Source organism: Chiloscyllium plagiosum, chromosome 1, assembly GCF_004010195.1.
Source record: "Chiloscyllium plagiosum isolate BGI_BamShark_2017 chromosome 1, ASM401019v2, whole genome shotgun sequence".
Taxonomy (NCBI): Eukaryota; Metazoa; Chordata; class Chondrichthyes; order Orectolobiformes; family Hemiscylliidae; genus Chiloscyllium; species Chiloscyllium plagiosum.
In genome coordinates, this window is record NC_057710.1 from 68393025 (window position 1) to 68414529 (window position 21505).

At 39.9% G+C, this 21505-nt stretch overlaps 1 protein-coding gene across 1 annotated transcript in view; it reads left to right on the forward strand.

Moving 5' to 3' along the window:
* LOC122554931 overlaps nt 1–10077 on the forward strand; it is a 100984-nt gene extending 90907 nt beyond the window's left edge. The window contains exons 10-13 of the mRNA XM_043700360.1: nt 281–443; nt 3152–3293; nt 7364–7639; nt 9744–10077. Of these exons, the coding sequence (XP_043556295.1) occupies nt 281–443; nt 3152–3293; nt 7364–7639; nt 9744–9926 (764 nt within the window). The 3' untranslated portion in view covers nt 9927–10077. The remainder of the gene's footprint in view (nt 1–280; nt 444–3151; nt 3294–7363; nt 7640–9743) is intronic.
* The last annotated feature ends 11428 nt before the right edge of the window (nt 10078–21505 follow it).

Consider the following 21505-nt stretch of genomic DNA (forward strand, 5'->3'; position numbering starts at 1 on the left):
TCTCCTCCCTGACCTATCACCTTCATCTCCTCCCCCAGTCACCCATTGTACTCTATGCTACTCTCTCCCCACCCCCACCTTCCCCTAGCTTATCTCTCCGCCCTTCAGGCTCTCTGCCTTTATTCCTGGTGAAGGGCTTTTGCCCGAAACATCGATTTCGAAGCTCCTCAGAAGCTGCCTGAATTGCTGTGCTCTTCCAGCATCACTGATCCAGAATATACTAATTTAGTGCCCATTTCAGTAACTTAATAACCATACAACATCTTTCTTTAAAATACAGATCATGGTGTGGAAATTATTGGAGGACATGAAGTTGAACCCCATTCAAGACCTTATATGGTCTCTATCCAAGATTATAATTGTAAAGCAAAGTGTTACACACACCATTGTGGAGGGGCTTTGATCAGTCCCAAATGGATACTGACAGCAGCACATTGTAAATTGTAAGTTGTCATGTGTATGGCTATAAATGAAGTCTTATTATGTTTATTGACTCAACTTTGTAAATTGTATGTCCCCCACACCCAGACCACATTAACTACATCTAATTGTTTACTTTTATAGATGATCTTATTGCTAGATAGCAAACCTGATATAACTCTTTAATGTGAGCATGGTTTTATTTGATAAGTTGTTCCTCTGAAATTCATGAAAATTCAAGGTTGTGCCTTTGAGAATATTTTTGTCTCCTTCTGCTTGTCCAGTTGGTAAGCTTGCTCGATCATTGGTTTGCAGGATTGTATAGATCTTACAGGAACAAATACTATTCTAGTAACAATTTATTAATGACTTTGCTGTGTTTTCACATGTCACCTCTATGAGAAACGTGATTATTTTGATAATATTCTGAGCAATTTAGTGTTTAAACAAAATGACCATTGCACATACTTGCATGTATAACTTGCATGAATAATAGCTTGATGACACCAATGTCAAGTCCTCTTATCAAACTAACGTGTATCAATAAGAATCCAGTGAGTCTGTTTTCAGGAATATGGCCTTATTATTGGAGCCTTACTATAAGCTGCAGGGATCACAAAATCACCAATGAATCTTTTTCACAGTAGCAGGCAGTTAGCAAATTGGCCAGGACAGAACTGTACAAAATAGAGCACAACTTGGGCAATGCTTATTTGGATTGTAGTTTTAGAAACAGGAATTAGCTAGGCATCTGCATATATGATCTTCTTCAACTTCTTCCATCAGGCAAAAGATACAGAAGCCTAAACACATGCACCAGCAGGTTCGGGAACAGCTTCTTCCTGGCCATTATTAGACTATGAATAGACTCTCTAGCCTCAAGCAATGCTGATCTTGCTCACGCTGATCTAACCTAGCAATGTAACCTGTATGCCTCGAAGTCTTTTTAAATCCTTACTTATTATTATCTTCTTGTTCCGGCCGTAAACAAAGCTTTCCACTGTACCTTGGTACATGTGACAATAAATCAATCAATAAATCAATAATATTGGCTATTATAGAGTCATAGAGTCATAGAGATGTACAGCATGGAAACAGACCCTTCGGTCCAACCTGTCCATGCCAACCAGATATCTCAACCCAATCTAGTACCACCTGCCAGCACCCAGCCCAAATCCCTCCAAATCCTTCCTATTCATATACCCATCCAAATGCCTCTTAAATGTTGCAATTGCACCAGCCTCCACCACATCCTCTGGAAGCTCATTCCATACATGTACCATCCTTTGCGTGAAAGAATTGCCCCTTAGGTGTCTTTTATATCTTTCCCCTCTCACCCTAAACCTATGCCCTGCAGTTCTGGACTCCCCGACCCCAGGGAAAAGACTTTGTCTATTTATCCTATCTATGCTCCTCATAATTTTGTAAACCTCTATAAGGTCATCCCTCAACCTCCGATGCTCCAGGGAAAACAGCTCCAGCCTGTTCAGCCTCTCCCTATAGCTCGAATCCTCCAACCCTGGCAACATCCTTGTAAATCTTTTCTGAACCCTTTCAAGTTTCACAACATCTTTCCAATAGCAAGGAGACCAGAATTGCATACAATATTCCAACAGTAGCCTAACCAATGTCCTGTACAGCTGCAACATGACCTCCCAACTCCTGTACTCAATACTCTGACCAATAAAGGAAAGCATACCAAACACCTTCTTCACTATCCTATCTACCTGTGACTCCACTTTCAAGGAGCCAAGAACCTGCACTCCAAAGTCTCTTACAGGATACTGATTGAGGATGATCAGCCATGATCATAATGAATGGTGGTGCTGGCTCGAAGGGCAGAATGGCCTACTCCTCCACCTATTGTCTATTGTTTATTGTATTGGGTTGATGCTGAGCTTTGGAACAGACAAGTTTCTTTCTGTGTGTGAAACAGAAGGATGTGGGTGAAGACTGGAATTCTCTACATTGGGAATTCCTCAGATCCAGCATTGCTAACATCACTAATGGCGGTACACCTGGTGGTATGGGAGAACACCACTGACACAGAGGCTAAGGAATGACTAACTACCTCCCAAATTGTACAGAGTTACTGGCCAGATATGCTGTCCCAACCTCAGCTGGAATTTCCATATTGAATATTTTTTAACTGATTTCAATTTTATTTTTACCGTTTAGATAAAAACTACACTTCCTATTGTGTGTATCTTTTTCTTTAGATTTAACAATACTGCATATATGTTAAACAAACGAAAAATGTAATTACTGCAAGTCTGAAATAAAAACTGAACATTTTGGAAATGTTCAACAAATTAGTTAGTATCTGATGAAGCATTTAAGTAAAATGCCAACTTCTTAGGTACTGACTAAGCTGCTATTTAAATGCAATATCAATGTATGTTGGGGTGGAACACAGAGCTACACAAGAGCTACACAATGTATAATGGGGTACAGAAAGATTGTAAAGATATAGATGCAGATGATAGCAAATTCACTTGGGTTCAGATTGGCGTAGACAAATTGAACCAATTGGTCTTTTTCTGCAGTGTGCACTCAAGTTTTGACTTAAGTATGAAAGAAATAGTAAATAAAATGCGTTGCTCAATTTTGTTCAGCTTGTCATTTTTATACTGTTTGAAACTCCAATTGTTTCTTTTCCCATGGTTGCCTCAAGTGTGTTTTGTTTTGATGAAAGTGAAGTATAATGATCTGTCCATTTGATGAAATGCAGGCATAGACAGTTTCAAGTTGTTCTTGGAGCACATTCTCTTAAACAGAATGAGAAAAGTCAACAAATACTTCGGGTCAAGAAGCAGTATCCACATCCAGAATTTGACAATATAATTCCAGACAATGACATCATGCTACTTGAAGTATGAATTTTAATTATTTTGTTCCAATTCTTTTGTGGTGTTTCAAGCTTTTAATCTGGATAAAGAAGCATTTCATTTCATAGAAAAGTAACAGCTTTATGTGATCTAATTCTTAGAGTTAATTTAATCGATATAAATAATTGAGGTCTGCCAGTTTTATCAGTTAAGTTACAACAAACATTAAGATTCAGACACACAAAAAAAATTGTTTTGTGCTGTATTTTTTCATGCGTGAGAACTGATAATGAAGATTGGCAGCACTGAAAGGGCATCAAATTTGAACGTGATTATGTTACAGAAACACAGAACTTTTATAGAATGGAAGAGGCCATCAGGCTATCATGCCTGCACTGGCTCTTAAATGACCATCATTCCTTCATGCCAACATCAGCTTTTTCCTATAACCTTGCACGCTAACCATCCAATATCCATTTGGATGCTTCAATTAAACATGCTTCCTCCATATTTCCAGACAGTGCATTCTATACCCTACCTCCTTACTGGGTGAGAAAGATTTTTCTCATATCACCCTCACTTCTTTGACACATCACTTCAAATTTATGCCCTCTGATTCGTTTTACTTTATGAGTGAAACAATTTCTCCTATCCACTCCATCAAGTCCACACGTGATTTTGAAACCATATATCAAATCTCCTTTCAGCCTTCTCCTCTCCAAGAAGAACAGTACATGCCAAACTTCAGATCATGAATATATATTAGGAAAATACACTGGGGCGGCACGGTGGCTCAGTGGTTAGCGCTGCTGCCTCACAGCACGAAGGGCCTGTTTCCACACTGTAGGGAATCTAATCTAAAAAAAACAAGAATCTCAATGATGGCACTTGTGGAACTGCATCACAAACATTCCTCCAGCAGAAAAATATCCATTGATCATTAGTCTCTGTTTCCTATTACTTAGCCAATTTTGTATTCATGTTGCTACTGTACCATACTGTGACCTTCAACTTTACTCATAAATCTGTTGTGTGGTCCCATATCAAATGCCTCTGTGTATTTGTGGTGCACACAACAGCAACAGCTCCATGAATGACCTTTTCTGTTACCACTTCAGAAAATTCCAGCATTTTGTTAGAACTTCATGCCAACGTTTTCTAATCAATTCGCTTTTTTCCATGTGACTTTCAATTCTATCCTACATATTTGTTTCTACCAAAGTTGAAATTATTTGTCTGCAATCGCTGGAATTATCCTTACAACCTTTCTTGAAAAATTTACAATTCCCCAGTCTTCTCTAACTTCCCCCCAAAGTCAAGGGAAGAAGAAAAGATTATGGCCAGCACCATATATGTCAATATTATTGTTAACTTTGAATGATTCTCGAGACAAAGTTTTCTCCTCTGTCCCTGGCCTGGACAGCATCCACCACTTTTGTAAAGACAAATATAAAGTATTCATTTTATACCTCAGCCATGCCACCAGCCACCATTAATAAATCTTTTTGATTTCTAATTAGCCCTATTCCTCCTTTAAACACTCTTGTACTATTCATATGCCATAAAAGGCATTGGGACTCTATATTAGCTGCTAGTCTTTTCTCATAATCCCTCTTTGCTTCTTTTATTTGCTTTCTCAACTTTCCGTATGCCTCATGGTTTTCAATTGCATTTTCTATCTTACACCTGTCATAAGCACACTTTTTATTTCTCATATTAATTTCTACATCTTTGTCATCCAGGTATGTCTGTCAGCTCTAACAGGAGCACTATTTAGCACACATAGACAAGAATAACTGAAAAAGGGTCACTGGACTCAAAACGTTAACTCTGTTTATCTTTCCTACTTGCTGTCAGACGTGTTGAGTTTCTCCAGCACTTCCTGTTTTTGTTTTGGATCTCCAGCACCCGTAATAACTTGCTCACTAATGCACAGTGTGCGTTCCATCTAGACTACATGGGTCCACACCTTATTTGGTTTAAATCCAGTTAAGAGAGTAAAATAAGAGCCGAAAGTGATGAAACTGAGCAGATCTCACAGCATCAGTGGATAAATAAAGAGTTTTTGAGCCCAGTAATTATTTGTCAGTCTTTTCTAGTGCCTTGTTGATGCCAAGTGGTCTGTCCAATTTCTTCATTGAGACTTTTCAGCAATTTATATAATTTAGTGGCCATTTTTCAGGGCAGTCAAGCATTGACCACATTGCTATGGGTCTGGAGTCACATGTAGGCCAGACCGGGTGAAGATGACAGATTTACTTCTCTGAAGGACATTAGTGAACAAGTTAGACATTGTTAAGACTATCATGGGGTTTATGTGACACATCTGTCCCCTTTGAGATCTAGAGATATTCTCTCTGATTTCCCCAACCAAGATGGAATGATATCATCAAATTGCATGAAATTTAATGTGGTGTCAAAATTTAGAGCTTCCAGGAACATTACTAATGCAACAATGTCCAAAATAATTCTGGTGTTCTATGTTGTGTTTGGGTAACATTTTTTATTTCTCCACAATTTTCTTTATATTTTGATATTGTCTAAATATAATTTACAATGTTCAAGATATCATTATATGAATTTTGTGAATTGTTAATTGTTCTCTGGCTAATATACATAAATGATAGTTGGATTGCTTCAAATTTTAATTTTTATACATGATGAGGGAGTTAGAGAAGAGATCTGATTTAAGTTTCATGCTATTCTTGTACATGATCATTTATATTGATTTCTGTGTGATTTTGACAGTTTTTATAAATTGGCATAGATTAGATTACTTAGAGTGTAGAAACAGGCCTTTCGGCCCAACAAGTCCACACTGACCCGCCGGAGCGCAACCAACCCAGACCCATTCCCTTACATTTCACCCCTTCACCATGGGCAATTTAGCATGGCCAATTCACCTAACCTGCACATTTTTGAACTGTGGGAGGAAACCGGAGCACCCAGAGGAAACCCACGCAGACACGGGGAGAATGTGTAAACTCCACACAGTCAGTCACCTGAGGCGGGAATTGAACCCGGGTCTCTGGTACTGTGAGGCAACCACTGTGTCACCATGCCATCCATAGCTTAAAGAAACTGTAAGAAATTTAGTCAGCACAATAGGCAGTAAAGCAGTGTAAATGTTGTGCTCCCCTGGCAGCCATGTAGTTTGAAGAGAGTCCTTCTCAGTGCAATCAAAACAATCCTAACCACATTTGTATATTCTGACCAAGTCCCCGCATTGTCTTTTTCTTCATGCACCTACCCAATTTAATATTGAAGGGCGGAATATTTTCTGCATCAACAACTAAACCTGAAATTGTGAAACCTGTAGTTTCTCAGTCCCACAACTCTCTGTAAGCAAGTTCCACCAACCTTGCTTACTGATTTTTTTTTATGTTTAGCTTTTATTCTTTCAATTAGTAGAAAGACTGCTGCCTTTTATTTTGTTTGGTCCCTTCACAGCTCACCACTCCCTTCACAACATTTATTATAACCCACCCAATAATCTATCTAATAGAAGTGTCTTCATTTGTTAATTCCTTCATACTTCAAAAAATAATTTAGTTTTTGCGATGATTCTTGCACTAGGTAGTTGTGTAGCACTTGCTTCCCCATTGTCGCCCCTCTAAAGCCTTAACATACTTGCCACAGTGTGCAACACAATTCTGCTGTTCTCTAATCATAGTCTTATTATTGTTTTATATTGACTCATTATTAGCTCTTGGTTTTTAATTTTATACCTTGTGAGATAAAATTAGAATTTTATTAGTTTCATCTAACCTTTTCAGGGCCAAATTGGGGCCAAAGCCTTTAAAGTTCTGTGAACAAAATACTTCCACTCAATTCATAATTCCTACAATTTTTTTGAAACTCAACTGACATTGAATTCTATTGATCATTTTTTCCGTTATTCCTGCATACCATGTTTAGTTTTCTAAAAAAAGAATGATAGTATAGTCTATCTACTCCAAACCATGGGAATGTTCAAACCAAAGGGGAAAACAATTATAGGGCAGATTTCTTACAACTTGAAAATTTCACTCCTCCTTTGGAATAAAGTAATAGTACAAAACTCTCTTTACCTTTTGAAAATCATAAAATGCTAATTTATTGATATTGTACCACAGCTTTCCGGCAAAGCAAAGCTTAACAAATATGTGCAACTGCTTGAACTACCGAAAAATAACAGTGAAGATGTGAAACCTGGAACTCTCTGTACAGTGGCAGGATGGGGAGCAACAGCAAAATTAAAACCTCCATCCGAGACACTTCGAGAAGTGAAGCTAAGTGTAATAGATAGGAAAGAATGCAAAGTTAAGGATCGTTCTTCTAATTGTGAGCTTGTAATAACTAAGGATATGATCTGTGTTGGTGACAGCAAACACAAAAAAGACTCATACAAAGTGAGTATACTGTAGTAGCTGATATCATAGAGTCATAAGAATAAACTAATTGAAGTTTTACAGAATGGAAAGAAGTTCTTCCGTTCACCATGTGCATGCCAGTCATCAAACATTTATCTATTTTAATACCATTCCTGACCCTTAACTTTGCATGCTATGCCATTTCAGTGTTCATCTAAATACTTCTTCAATGCCTTGAACGTTGCCACCTCTACCACCCTTTTAGACAGTGAATTACTGATACCTAGTATCCTCTGGGTGAAAAACCTTTTCCTTCAATCCACTCTAAACCTGCTGCTCTTTACTTTGAAGCTGTGTTTCCTCGTTAAAGAATCATGAAGCTTTTGGAATTTGTGTAAGAAGCTGGTATTAAGTGCCATCTCCCACATAGTAAGCTGAGCAAAGAAAACAGTTTAAAACAGAAAGCCTTTCTAAAAGGCAGTCAACTTAAAGCTTATTAAAATGATAAAAGGCCATGGAATTAAGAGGAAAGTAAAGGATTGAATATGGAACGGTAATGTTATTTTGATGCTTTTCAGAGAAGTCATAGGGTGCAGCGATGGTTCCCCATGATTATTTTTGGATCCTTTACTGTTGTTACATTTCACATGACATCAACTCAGATGTAGGGAGTAGCATTATAAAGTTTTCAGAGAGTAAACTTGTAACCTATAATGATAAGGATGGTTCCAGAATACAGGAGGCCACAGGCAAGAAGTTAAAATGGACACAGAAATGGCAGATAGACTTCAATGGAGACTGCAGAGGAAAGTGAAGTTGAACACTTTGCGAAGACCAGAACAGAAAGAGATATTTTCTATAAGTGGTATGACTTTGAAAATTGTTGATAAGCAAAGGGACCTATGTGTTGATAATGTTTTTAAAAAATCAAATGGGTTACTTTTGTTTATAAACAGTGGCATAGAATGCAAAAGGAAAGAGATCAGGGTGAAATATTAATCATCATTGTTTAGAATTCTGCAGGAGAACTGAGGACATTTCTAGCACCAAAACTCAGGCATGATGCAAAAGATCAAGATGTTGAATAAAGGTTAACCAGGATGTTGTCAGGGATGAGACATTTCAGTTATGAGGAGAGATTGAAGTTAGGATGTTCTTCAGTGAACATAAGAGTGACCTCACCGTGGTTTTCAAGATAATGAGAGCTTTGATAGAAGACAAAATCAAAATCAAATGACACTGAGTGATAGTCCAACAGGTCTATTTTAAACTACAAGCTTTCTGAGCTCCCCTTCTTCCTCAGGCAGTTGAGGAAGGAGCCACGGCTCTGAAAGCTTGTGGCTTCAAATAAGCCTGTTGGATCTAACTCAGTGTCATTTGATTTTTGACTGTGTCCATCCCAGTCCAAAACATCTTTGATAGAGGAACCAAATTAAAGCTGTTCTCCATGGTGACATTTTTGCTCAATAGCAAGAATTCATGGATTCACAAGGATTAGCAATCAATCAAGAGAGAAGAAAATTTCTTTCATTTAATGATTTATCGATATGTGGAACATTGGAAAGTTACTGGAGGCAGATTCTATAAATCGTTTTAAAAAGGAGTTGGACTGTTGTTTAAGGATGGGGAAGTGACACGATTATCATAGAAAAGCAGGGATATGGGAGTCCAATTACCCATTCACAGGTATATCAAATCAACTGGCCTCTATTGTATTGTAAGATTCTGGGATTGTTTGAAGAGAAGTATCCATGATCCATTACAATTATTCACTTAGTTGTGTATATGTTTTAACATTCTTGTAATGCTTAGTGTGTGCATACATACTAAGCACAGTTCAACATGACATGAATACATTGCAGGAGAAAGTGAGGTCTGCAGATGCTGGAGATCAGAGCTGAAAATGTGTTGCTGGAAAAGCGCAGCAGGTCAGGCAGCATCCAGGGAACAGGAGAATCGACGTTTTGGACATAAGCCCGAAGAAGGGCTTATGCCCAAAACGTCGATTCTCCTGTTCCCTGGATGCTGCCTGACCTGCTGCACTTTTCCAGCAACACATTTTCAGGAATACATTGCAATCTAATCAGATTCAAATTTAGCCAATTCGACTTAATTATTGTATTTTGCATTTCTCTTTTTCCAGGGTGATTCAGGTGGTCCTTTAATTTGTAACAACAAGTACAAAGGCATTGTGTCGTATGGTCCTCCTGATCTAACCACCAAAGAGCCTGGGATTTACACTCGCATATCAAAGAAATATCTTGACTGGATTGCAAATATAATTGGTGTTGAAACTTCCAATATGACAGCTGAAGGTTTCTACTGAGTGTTGAGTCTCACTGCTACTTGATTTTGCTTTTATCAACTTGTCATTAAATTGCTTTGCTTCAGGAAGGACCTGCATTCTCTTTACTCATGCCTTTGCTGCACTGTACCACATTCAGGTATAATAAAACTGAAATGTGAAATTCTCAATATAAAATGCATCCCGTTTCATTAACTGAATCCTCAGACAAGAGTTGTGAGTTGTGAAAATGGGTCAAAGTGAAATAAGTAAATGAGGTTTTCAATTGAAATTTTAGTAATAGGTTTGGCCTGGTTTTTAATTAGATGCTGTGTCACCAAATATAGAATCTAATAGATTCTGTAAATCTCTGAGCTTTTGAACTGACATCCATCATATATCAGCAAATTGATTCATAATATGGGGGCTAAAAATCCTCCAAAAGCTTACAAGGCATTGAAAACCTCAAGACCATAAGTGATGTGAGATTCCAGATGGGAAGATAAGTTGGCACCAATTATTGTGTCTCCCTATCTTTACCAGTCCTACACCTACAGCTACCAGAGAAACAGTTATTCGCAGCAGAGGTAACTACAGTCCCAAAGTAATGAGCAGAAACAGCCACTGTCACTAGTTGGGATTGACTGATGGCAGGGAACATTCAACAAAACTTTGCAGGGTTTGGTGAATATGGGGCCATCTGTGTTGTGTCACACTGAGGGTCACAGATAGACAATGCAAATTACAACATACAAACATAGACATGAATGTGTCGATCATAGATATTGGGCTAATTTTTATGTTTTTTATTTTGGCTAAATCTAAGCTGTGCCTTTTTTTTTGGAGGGATTTCTGCCTCTTTTGCCAGAGATTCCCTCTGCTGGTCCTACACACATAAACCATTGACCAAGATGGGCAGAGTCAGTGATGGGCAAAAATGGAGTGTGCATGTTTGCTAGGCACTAGGATATTAATGGGACAAAATACATAAATCGATGATTTTCAAAGCCCAGCTAAATTTCATTTGCAATTGCTTCATTGTCCATTTGTTACAGTTGTAGAATAAGCGTGCTTAGGGGTCAGATTATGGTCAAAGGAGATTTACAACATGGTTCATGCAAATTGAACTTTGGCATATCAATCATAATAATGTTAGCAGCAATGACGTTACAAAATGCCAATGCTACCTGCAAGGGGATTCAGTAAGATCACAGTTTCCTGGGATCCTGTGTGATCGATTCTTCATCTTCATAATAAGTATAATGAGAGTCCTGTACTGAATTCAGTAAAGAGTTGATTGTCTGATGTGGGACTGTGAGAGACAAGATTGTGGAGAGCTGTGGGCTCTATCTTCTCGAAAGAAACATAAGAAATAGAGTAGGTCATTCAGCCCATCAAACCTGTTCCACCATTCCATGAGTTCATGGCTGATTATGGCCGAATTTCTGTGACCTTTGGCCAATACTTTTGCTTAAGGAAAAGTAATTGATCTCAGATTGAACATTAACAATGGAGACATTGAGAGAGCACTCAGCCAGAGTGGCAGCTTCACCAAGGCGCTGCACTTGCTAAACCTGAACATGGCTGGATGGTGGGGACATGGCCCTAGGCTATCCATGTGCAGCTTGTCTCACTGTAGGGCTGGTTGGTGTACCCAGTGCTTACCTACAGGTTGTGATTTGGAGATGCCGGTGTTGGACTGGGGTGTACAAAGTTAAAAATCACACAACACCAGGTTATAGTCCAACAGGTTTAACTGGAAGCACACTAGCTTTTGGAGTGCTGCTCCTTCATCAGGTGGCAGTGGAGGGCTCAATCCTAACACACAGAATTCATAACAAAAATTTACAGTGTGGTGTAACTGAAATTATACATTGAAAAATTGATTGTCTGTTAGAATACCGTGATAGTTTCACTTCTTTCATGTGTAAATCACAAAACCTTTTTTTAAAAAGTTGCATTCTCGGGTTAGCTGTTAACAATGGTGATAGCGAGACAATATGTTGAAGGTGTTGGCCCCTGTGTTCTCTGTCTATGGCGTGATGTTTAGATTGATTCTAAACATCATAGGGCCAGAAGTTTCCAGCAACAATTCTATTTCCTAAAAATGGAGAAATGCAGTGCTAACACAACCTCTGTATGCCTCGGGACACTGTGCTGGATGCTGAGGTGGTACCTGAGGGCTGTAGGAATGGGAGACCATCCTCTCCCTGTCTCTATGTGACTGGTCCCTTCCTGGGAGCAATGGGAGATCTGTGTCCCATAAATACATCAGAACAGTGACTGATGCCATCTGTGTAAGGTCAACTAGAACATTGCATTTCCAATGATGAGGTCAGTGCTGTATCCCAGGCAATAGGATTCAGGAATATAGCTGGCATCCCTCCAGGTCCTGGGCACCATCAGCTCTACACACGTGGCACTGAGAAGGGCTTATCATCGTGCTGCAGAATTCATTAATGGAAGGGTCTTCGTTCCATTAATGTTCAGGTGATCCTGTCATCCCTGTTACTATTTCCTGAAGGAGTGTGCCTGCTACCCTACTAGGGGCAGCATGGTGCCTCAGTGGTTAGCACTGCTGCCTCACAGCACCAGGGTCCCAGGTTCAATTCCAGCCTGAGGCGACTGTCTGTGTGGAGTTTGCACATTCTCCCCGTGTCTGCGTGGGTTTCCTCCGGGTGCTCCAGTTTCCTCCCACAGTCCAAAGATGTGCAGGTGAGGTGAATTGGCCATGCTAAATTGCCCATAGTGTTAGGTGTATTAGTCAGAGGGAGGTGGGTCTGGGTGGGTTACTCTTCGGAGGGTCGGTGTGGACTGGTTGGGCCGAAGGGCCTGTTTCCACACTGTAGGGAATCTAATCTAGATGCCATGACTCCTACATCCTGGAGTACTCTGCAGTGTTTTGAAAGTCCAGGTGCCTCACAAAACTGGTTACTGGAGGTCAAGGGCTACCCACAGCAAATATGGCTAATGGCACATTACACCACTCGCTGACTGATGAGGAGCACAGTCTGAGGTGAAGCAGGTTCGTGCAGGAACAAGGTATTGGGCTGTTGAGGACAGTGAGCTGCTTGGACTTGTCGGGAGGGGCTGGTGTCCCCCAGTATGGTCTGGACAGAGTGTGCTGCACCATCTTGGTGTACTGTGGCCTGCACCATTGGAGCAGGCAACAAAGCAAAGTTCTAGTTAGTGAGGAGCCGGGGAAGGGGCGCAGTATTCCAAATAGGACAAGGAGATTGGCATGGACTAAGCTCTCCTTGTCCATGGCCGAACTCAGCTGTATTGGATATTTCAAACCAGACAGAACCTGATTGACACCTTCATCCAGTCAATGAGAGTTGGGTGCAGCAGACAACAGCTCACTGTCAAATATTAGCTGGTCATGTATCTAAAATCTGGTTCACATGGTCAGGGTGAGACTCAGCTTCTAGGAATTTTGTTTGTGTTAACTTTTGCTTTCTGTGAACAGTAATTCATGTTTGGGATTGTCCAAGTGATTGCCTGTATGTGAATATTCCCCTCCTGGACAATAACAAGCCCTAGGCCAACAGTGGATTTATGGACTGGGTAGTGATGCCCTAGAGGGGGTAAGGATGGGATGTAGCTACTATCAGATCCAGTTGTGTAGTAATTGCAGAGTGACAAGTGTTCATATAAAAGAGAAATTTAGCCATGGACACTGTGGTTTTGTAGTTGATGCACCATGATTTGTTCATGACAGGCAATGTCAATCCTTGACCAAATGGACAGCAGTTTCTCAAATGTGGTGTGGGTAGAAGGTATTTTTTGGCAAAAATCACACCAGGCCTTGTACCTGAAATCCCTCCAAGAAGCTTAATGCAATGGTCGAAAACATGCAAGATTCAACCCAAAGATGCAAATATTTCTGTAGAACTGTGAGTCTTACTTCAGTGATAGGTAAGTTGTTGGAAGTGATTCTGTAATGGGATATTTTATCAATTTGGAGTGGCAAGGAATGATTAGCGACAGTCAACATGGTTTTGTGCGAGGGAAATAGTGTCTCACAAAGTTGATTGAGTTTTTCAAGGAAGTAACTGAAAAGTTATTGTTTACCATTAGAGATGCCCCAAATGAATCTACTCAGTTCATTAGCTTTGAGTTAATATTCAGACATAAAGTGAGACGGCCTTTGAAATTAATGAAAGAAATATTTACAGGACCAAAGTCAGAGATCTCACATTTGGATTATGTATCTAAGGTGAGAGAGAAATTAAATTGTGTTGGTGAATTATCTAAACACTACCTGAAAAGGGCACAACTTGGAATGAAGCAGGTGGCAGATAAAAACTCTAAAATTCAGACATTTTACTGTAGGGATGACATGTTAGTATTGTTAACAGTGGTAGGAGATCTTTTCAAAGCCAGGTTTAATGGTCCCAATCTAATTGAGAAAAAGTTGAGTCAGGTAAACTATCTGGTAAAGATGCCAGATAGAAAACAACTGTATTGGGTATGTCACATGAATACATCGAAATCTTACGATAATAGAGACAGAGAACTGGAGAAACAGGTGTTAGTTACTGCCCCACCAAGTGAGGAATCAAAGCCAGATGTCATGGAGTTTGAAGTGCATCAAAATACATTAAATAATGAGGAAGTGCTTGAGGAGTGGGATAGGTTAGTGAACCATCTGTCTGAAGGGCAAAGAATCCAGTTGAAAAGTTTGTTTCAGCAGTATAAAGACATATTCAGGAATAAGATGGCGAGGACTAATACTATTGTGCATGAGGTAAACCAAGGGAATGCTGTTCTGATAAAACAACTCCCCTACAGAATTAATCCTGTCATAGCCACACAGGTCCAGAAGGAAGTGGATCCGTGCTCAACAAAGATATCATCAAACCGAATCTGAGTGGAGTTCGCCAATCATGTTAGTTCCCGAACCTGATGGGACTCAATGATTTTGTGTGGACTATCAGAAGGTCAAGGCGGTAACAAAATCATCTCATACTCAATACCAAGATTGGAGGACTGTATAGAGAAAGTTGGACAAGCCACTTACATCACAATGTTGGCCTTACTACGTGGTTATTGGCAAGTACCTTTATCAGAGAAGGTGAAAGAAGTTTCTGCATTTGTAACCCTACTTGGGCTATATCAATTCAAAGTAATGCCCTTTGGAATGAAGAATGCACCAACCACATTCCAAAGACTCGTGAACAGAGCTGTGGCTGGGTTAACAAACAGTACAGTTTATCTGGATGATGTAGTGATCTTTAGCGATCATGGAAAGATCACTTGGTACAGTTGGCAGAGTTCTTTGAATGAATACAAGAAGCAAAACTGGTGATAAACTTAAAGAAAACAGAATTCATGAAGGCAGAGCTAATGTTCTTGAGATATAACATCGGTCATGGAAGGTTGACCCCAAGGAATGTGCAGACAAGGGCCATCAAAACATTTCCATGACCAACCGCAAAGAAAGAGGTGCATCAATGTTTGGGACTAAGTGGATCCTACCGGAAGTTTGTTTTGAATTTCAGCAGCGTGGTAGCACCTCTGACGGATTTACTGAAGAAAAACACAAAACTTTGCTGGAAAGAACAATGCCAGGAGGTATTTGAGAATTTCACAGCAGTATTAACCACCACACCAGTTTTAGCTGCACAAATTTTTGAAGCCCTTCAAAGTTGCAATTGATGCTAGCAATATAGGAGTTGGAACTGTACTACTACAGGAAGATGATGACGGAATTGAATGGCCAATTGACTACATTTCAAAGAAACTCAACACTCACTAGAGAAAATACTCTACCATCGAAAAGGAATTGTTGAGATTGGTACTGGTCTTACAACATTTTAATGTTTATGTGATGAACAATGTGTCCGAAACGGTTGTGAACACGGATCACAATCCTCTTACATTCCTGCAAAGATTTAAAGATAAAAATATGAGACTATTTTGTTGAGTCTTATGTTACAGACATTTAATACACAAATTGTACAAGTTGTGGGTCGTAAAAATGTGATAGCAGATGCTGACACTATGGGAAGGGGACCCTCCCTCCACTGCTGACACTCTGGGAAAGGGAACAATCCAACTGCTGACACTACAGGAAGGGGACCACTCCCTCCACTGACATTCCAGGAAAAGGATTGCTCCCACTGGTAACACTCCGATAAAGGGACCTTTCCCACTGCAAACACTCCAGGAAAGGGACTGTTCCCACTGCTGACACGCCGGGAAAGGGACTGCTCCTACTGCTAACACTCCGGGAAAGGAACCGCTCCCACCACTGACACTCTGGGAACGGGACCACTCCCTCCTCTGCTAACACTCTGGGAAGGGGATTGCTCCCACTGCTGACACTCCAGGAAGGGGATCGCTCCCCCCACTGCTGACATGCCAGGAGTGAGACTGATGCCAGCAAGAAGGAAAAAAACAAGAAAAAAAGAAGCAAAAGTAAATGAAAGAGAGAGAAAGAAGAAAGGCAGATGGAAGCAGATAGGTCCCTGGCTCAGAACAAAGGCACGAGTATGACTACTCCACTGCCACCATTTTGGAACAAGCCTGGTGTCCCAATTAATGGCTGCTTCCTGGCATTGATGTTTCTGAATGCAGGAACAATTAGCAAAGGAGTGATGACATCACTGCCATGGTGGCAATGTGCTTCCTGGATCATCAATTGGAGCAAGGGAACCTTATAATGGCCGTCACTCCCTCATTAAACACCCCAAAATGTCACCTCCCCAAGGTGGTGTCCAATCTAAAGGATAATTAGGGATGGATAAAAAATGCCTGGCCAACAATGCTCACATGCCCTGAACCAATAATAAAATGCAAATTGGTATTGCTCTAAATCCCCACTGAAACCAATCATGTTGAAAAAGAACGCCATTTCCCAACACCAATAGGAACAGACAATAACAAGATTGCAAGTTTTATCACTTTTACTGTAACATACAAATGAAAACTGATGAAAAACAAATATCACATATCTAGAACCTAATACATCAAACTAAGAAATAGATGAATTTTGCATTAGCTAACTAATGCAATAAGAATATGCTTTACAAAACACTTTCACAGATCGCTTTCCTTCTGGCAGATATGTAGAATTATAAGAATAGTTTCATAGTTTCTCCCAGCTCACCAATTGTTCCATTTCTCTGTCATAGAATCATAGAAATGTACAGCACAGAAACAGACCCTTCAGTCCCACTCGTCCATGCCAACCAGGTATCCTAAAATACTATAGTCCCATTTGCCAGCACATGGCCAATATCGCTCTAAGCCCTTCCCATTCATATACCCATCCAGATGTTGTAAATGTTGTAATTGTACCAGCCTCCACCACTTCCTCTGACAGTTCATTCTATACAAGCACAATCCCCTTTTGCGTGATGTCAGGTTGAAAACTCTAGTATCCTTTGATAATTGCTCTAGTCAGCTTGATATTTCTAATCCAATTATTCAAAGTATTGCACACATCTACAGTTAGGAACATAGAAACAGGAGGAGATTATTCAGCCCATCAAGCCTGCTACACCATTCAGTTAGATCATCCTGACCATCGACGTCAATGCTGCTTTGCTGCACTCTCTCCATATCATTCGTGCACAATGATTGAGCTTCCATAATTGTCTACAATAGAGAAAGTCCTCCTCACTTTCTGCGCAAAAGTAATATGATTGAAAATGTTTGCTTTAAAGGGAACATTACACTTAGATAAATGCATGCATAATTTCTTTTCTAATTATCTTTAAATTCTTACAAAATGCAGCTACTGCAACAACTGAAATCAACATTGCATGCATGGTATGCACATCACTGATCTTTAGCACAGCCCAAACTGCTGTTACAGAATACTGTGAAGCTGGAAGCTGCGACCATGCATTCAGAAACAAATTTGACCTAATCAACAGCTTGATTACTTGAAGTTCATTCAAATTTCAATGTGTAGACATGATGATCATATGTTAGAGGTGATAAACTGAAGTTATGAAACTGCAGTAAGTTTAGAAACGGTGCACACATGAATCATATTCCAAGTTCCTGATTTGCCTTTATAATTAAAATTAAAACAACATCCTAGCTCATGTGCTTGGTAGATTTGCACTGCAATGATTTTGCAGGTGCTAACCCATGTATAGATGTATAGGCATCATTGAGTTTGTTGTACTAAAAGTGTGAACAGGTACTCAAAAAAATATTAACAAAGCAATGAAAAGTGGAAACTGAAACGAATGTTGTGAAGAGGATTTTATCTTGAACCACATTTATTGCAAGAGTCACACATGAGAAAGGCAGACATTGTACATTTGGTGGGTTTCTTAAAAAATGGCAAGTTTATCGTCAGGCAGCATTGAAAACCACATGCTACAACACATCATGTTGCAGTTTAACTAAGTGTTATTGTAGAGAGTGTAAATCATTGCGAACAAATGCATTGAGGTTTTTCAAATAAAGGCAACTCATTTCCCTCCTTTAGTGCCAGACATAAAGTATTTTCTGCATCTGTTTAAAGGTTTTTCTGTTTTGAATTTTCTGAAAAATGGTGTGAGGTGACCGAATAACTGATAACTACTTTGTTGATAGTGGTCATGTTTTGGGCGTCAAATGATGAGTTGTTCACTAAAGAATTCCTAGCATCTGACCTGCTCTTGTAGCCACAGTATTCATATGGTTGGTTCAGTTCAATTTCTGCTCAGTAAGAACCCCTAAGTTAATAGTGGGGCAATTCAGCCATGGCAATGCCATAGAAAATTCATGGGCAATGGCTGATGATTCTGTGACAAAAAGATTACTTGTGATTTACCATTCCAAGCCTGTTGTTGACCAGGTCTTGCAACATTTGAACATGGCCTGCTTCAGTACCTGAAGGATCCTGAATGATGCTGAGCATTATGTAATCATCAGAAAAAATCCCCACTCCTGACCATATGATGGAGGGAAGGTCATTGATGAAGCAGCAGAAGATGGTTGGGTCTAGATCATTACCCTGAAGAACTCTTGCAGAGGTGTCCTGGAGCTGAGATGACCAACCTCCAACAACCACATCCATTTCCCTAAGTGCCAGGTATAACTCCAGCCAGCAAAGTGATTCTCAATAAATTCCAGTTTTGTCAGGTCCTTGAAATCACAATCTATTAGCTGGGATTTTGACATCAAGGGCAGTCACTTTTACCTCATCTCTTTGCTTTTTTTTCTAGGTTTGAATCAATGCTCCAAGGAGGTCAGGAGCTGAGTAAGTCTGTTGAATCCAAACTGAATGTCAGTGAGTAGGATATCATTGAGTAAGTGCAACTTAACACCTGACCTCTTCCATCATTTTACCAATGAATGAGAGTAAACGAATGTAGAGGTGTTGTCCATGGTCAATTTGCACTACATTTTGTGTATAAAACATGCCTTGGCAATTTTGGTGTTTAGATTAGATTAGATTACTTACACCTTCGGCCCAACAAGTCCACACCGACCCTCCGAAGAGCAACCCACCCAGACCCATTCCCCTACATTTACCCCATTTTCTGTCTGTATTTAGGATAAAATCTTCCACGATAATTTCTGTACACTATTGACAACCTACCATTCTATACTCCCTGGTACATGGTCTTAAAGTGTGGTTGCTGTTAGGGAACTTGTACACAACTTTCATGAGTGACCTCTTGCCTTAATCAGTCTCTCGTCTACCCAGATAGCTTCTATATCCCATTTCCTGAATTTTGGTCTTCCCTCTGTATTGTACTCACATCATGTTTTATTAACAGAGCCATTCTTCCACCTATTTCTAGTTCAATATTACATACGTTTTAATATTTAGGTCTCCATTTAGGCCAACCTATAGCCTACTATTGTAGTTTAAAATTGTGGTTCATCTAACATACAATTTTCAAAAGAAATAAAGGCAAGACTTCCTCAATAAGTATCGCAATTCAATATTTTATATAGCTATCATAGAATCGCTACAGTGCAGAAACAGGCCATTCGGCCCATCAAGTCCAATCAAGAACAAAAAGCTAATCAATTAACAACCGAGTAACTACTGCCAATTGTCATAACAAAACCAACCAGGTTCACTGATTTCTTTTTGGAAACGAAATCTGGCATCCTTATCTGGTCTGGCCTGCAAGTAACTGCAGACCCACAGTACTCTGGTTACTCTTATCTGCCTTGTTATTAATTCAAGATGCTCAATAAATGCTGAACTAGCCAACAATGCCCACACTCCATGAACAATATTATTTTTAAAAAGCACTTACATCACATATCCTTATCAATAAACAGGTTCCACTGATATCCCTTTCATACTTTCATTAGCTCCAGGATATTTGTTATCACTGTCAGCCTTACTATCAATATTCCCTCTAAGGTGCACAACTCTGTCTGAGCAACCAGTGCAAAGTTCCATGTATGGTGATCGGCATCTAGTTCCTGTCATGTATGGACCTTGGAAGCCTGTGCAACCAGAGAGAAGATGAGACAGAACACTGCTAACAATGTCTCTTACCGACTTCCTTATCACCCTGTGACTGTTGATCAAACTGATAAGGTTGTTCAGTTTTCCAACCTTACATCCTGACTTTGGTTCCCACAGAATTGGCTACATTTCCCAATGTGCTTAGGAAAGGGGCTCATAGCTACATAGGTCTATTCTGAGCTATTGTTATACATTTAAATAGGAAACTTAATCAATTGTCTCATTAATTAAGGAAAACCAGGATTAGTGCAAATCATTTTTCATTAAAATGCTTGAGTTTTTGATTAGGATTGATGGAGAGGATTGATGTTAATACTGTTGATGTGATGAATAAGGAACTCCAAGAGGCATTTAATAAGGCATCACACTGCAGATTTTGAGCTAAACTACAGTTCATGGAATAAAAAGGACAGTCACAAAATGAATATAAAAACTGGCTGAATTACAGAAAACGGATCACTGCATTTTGGACTGGAGGTTTGCAACGGAGTTTCCAGATGTCACTGTTAGGAGCCTGTTTTTCCAGATCTAAACCAATGACTTAGACCGTCTTGGAGGCCCTTGTATATTACATCAACAGTATTAACATCAATCCTCTCCAACAATCCTATTCAAAAACTCAAGCATGTTAATGAAAAATGATTTGCACGAATCCTGGTTTTCCTTAATTAACATGGATTCCTAAACTGTTTGAAGTGAGACAATTGATTAAGTTTGCTATTTAAATGTACAACAATAGCTTAGAATAGACCTATGTAGCTATGATTCTGGATCAGTGGTGCTGGAAGAGCACAGCAATTCAGGCAGCATCCGAGGAGCTTCTAAATCGACGTTTCGGGCAAAAGCCCTTCATCAGGAATAAAGGCAGAGAGCCTGAAGCGTGGAGAGATAAGCTGGAGGAGGTTGGGGTGGGGATAGAGTAGCACAGAGTACAATAGGTCAGTGGGGGAGGAGATGAAGGTGATAGGTCAGGGAGGAGAGGGTGGAGTGGATAGGTGGAAAAGGAGCTGGACAGGTCGGACAAGTCCGGACAAGTCAAGGGGACAGTGTTGCTGGAGGTTAGAAACTAGGATGAGGTGGGGGAAGGGGAAATGAGGAAGCTGTTGAAATCCACATTGATGCCCTGGGGTTGAAGTGTTCCGAGGCGGAAGATGAGGCGTTCTTCTTCCATGAGTCTGGT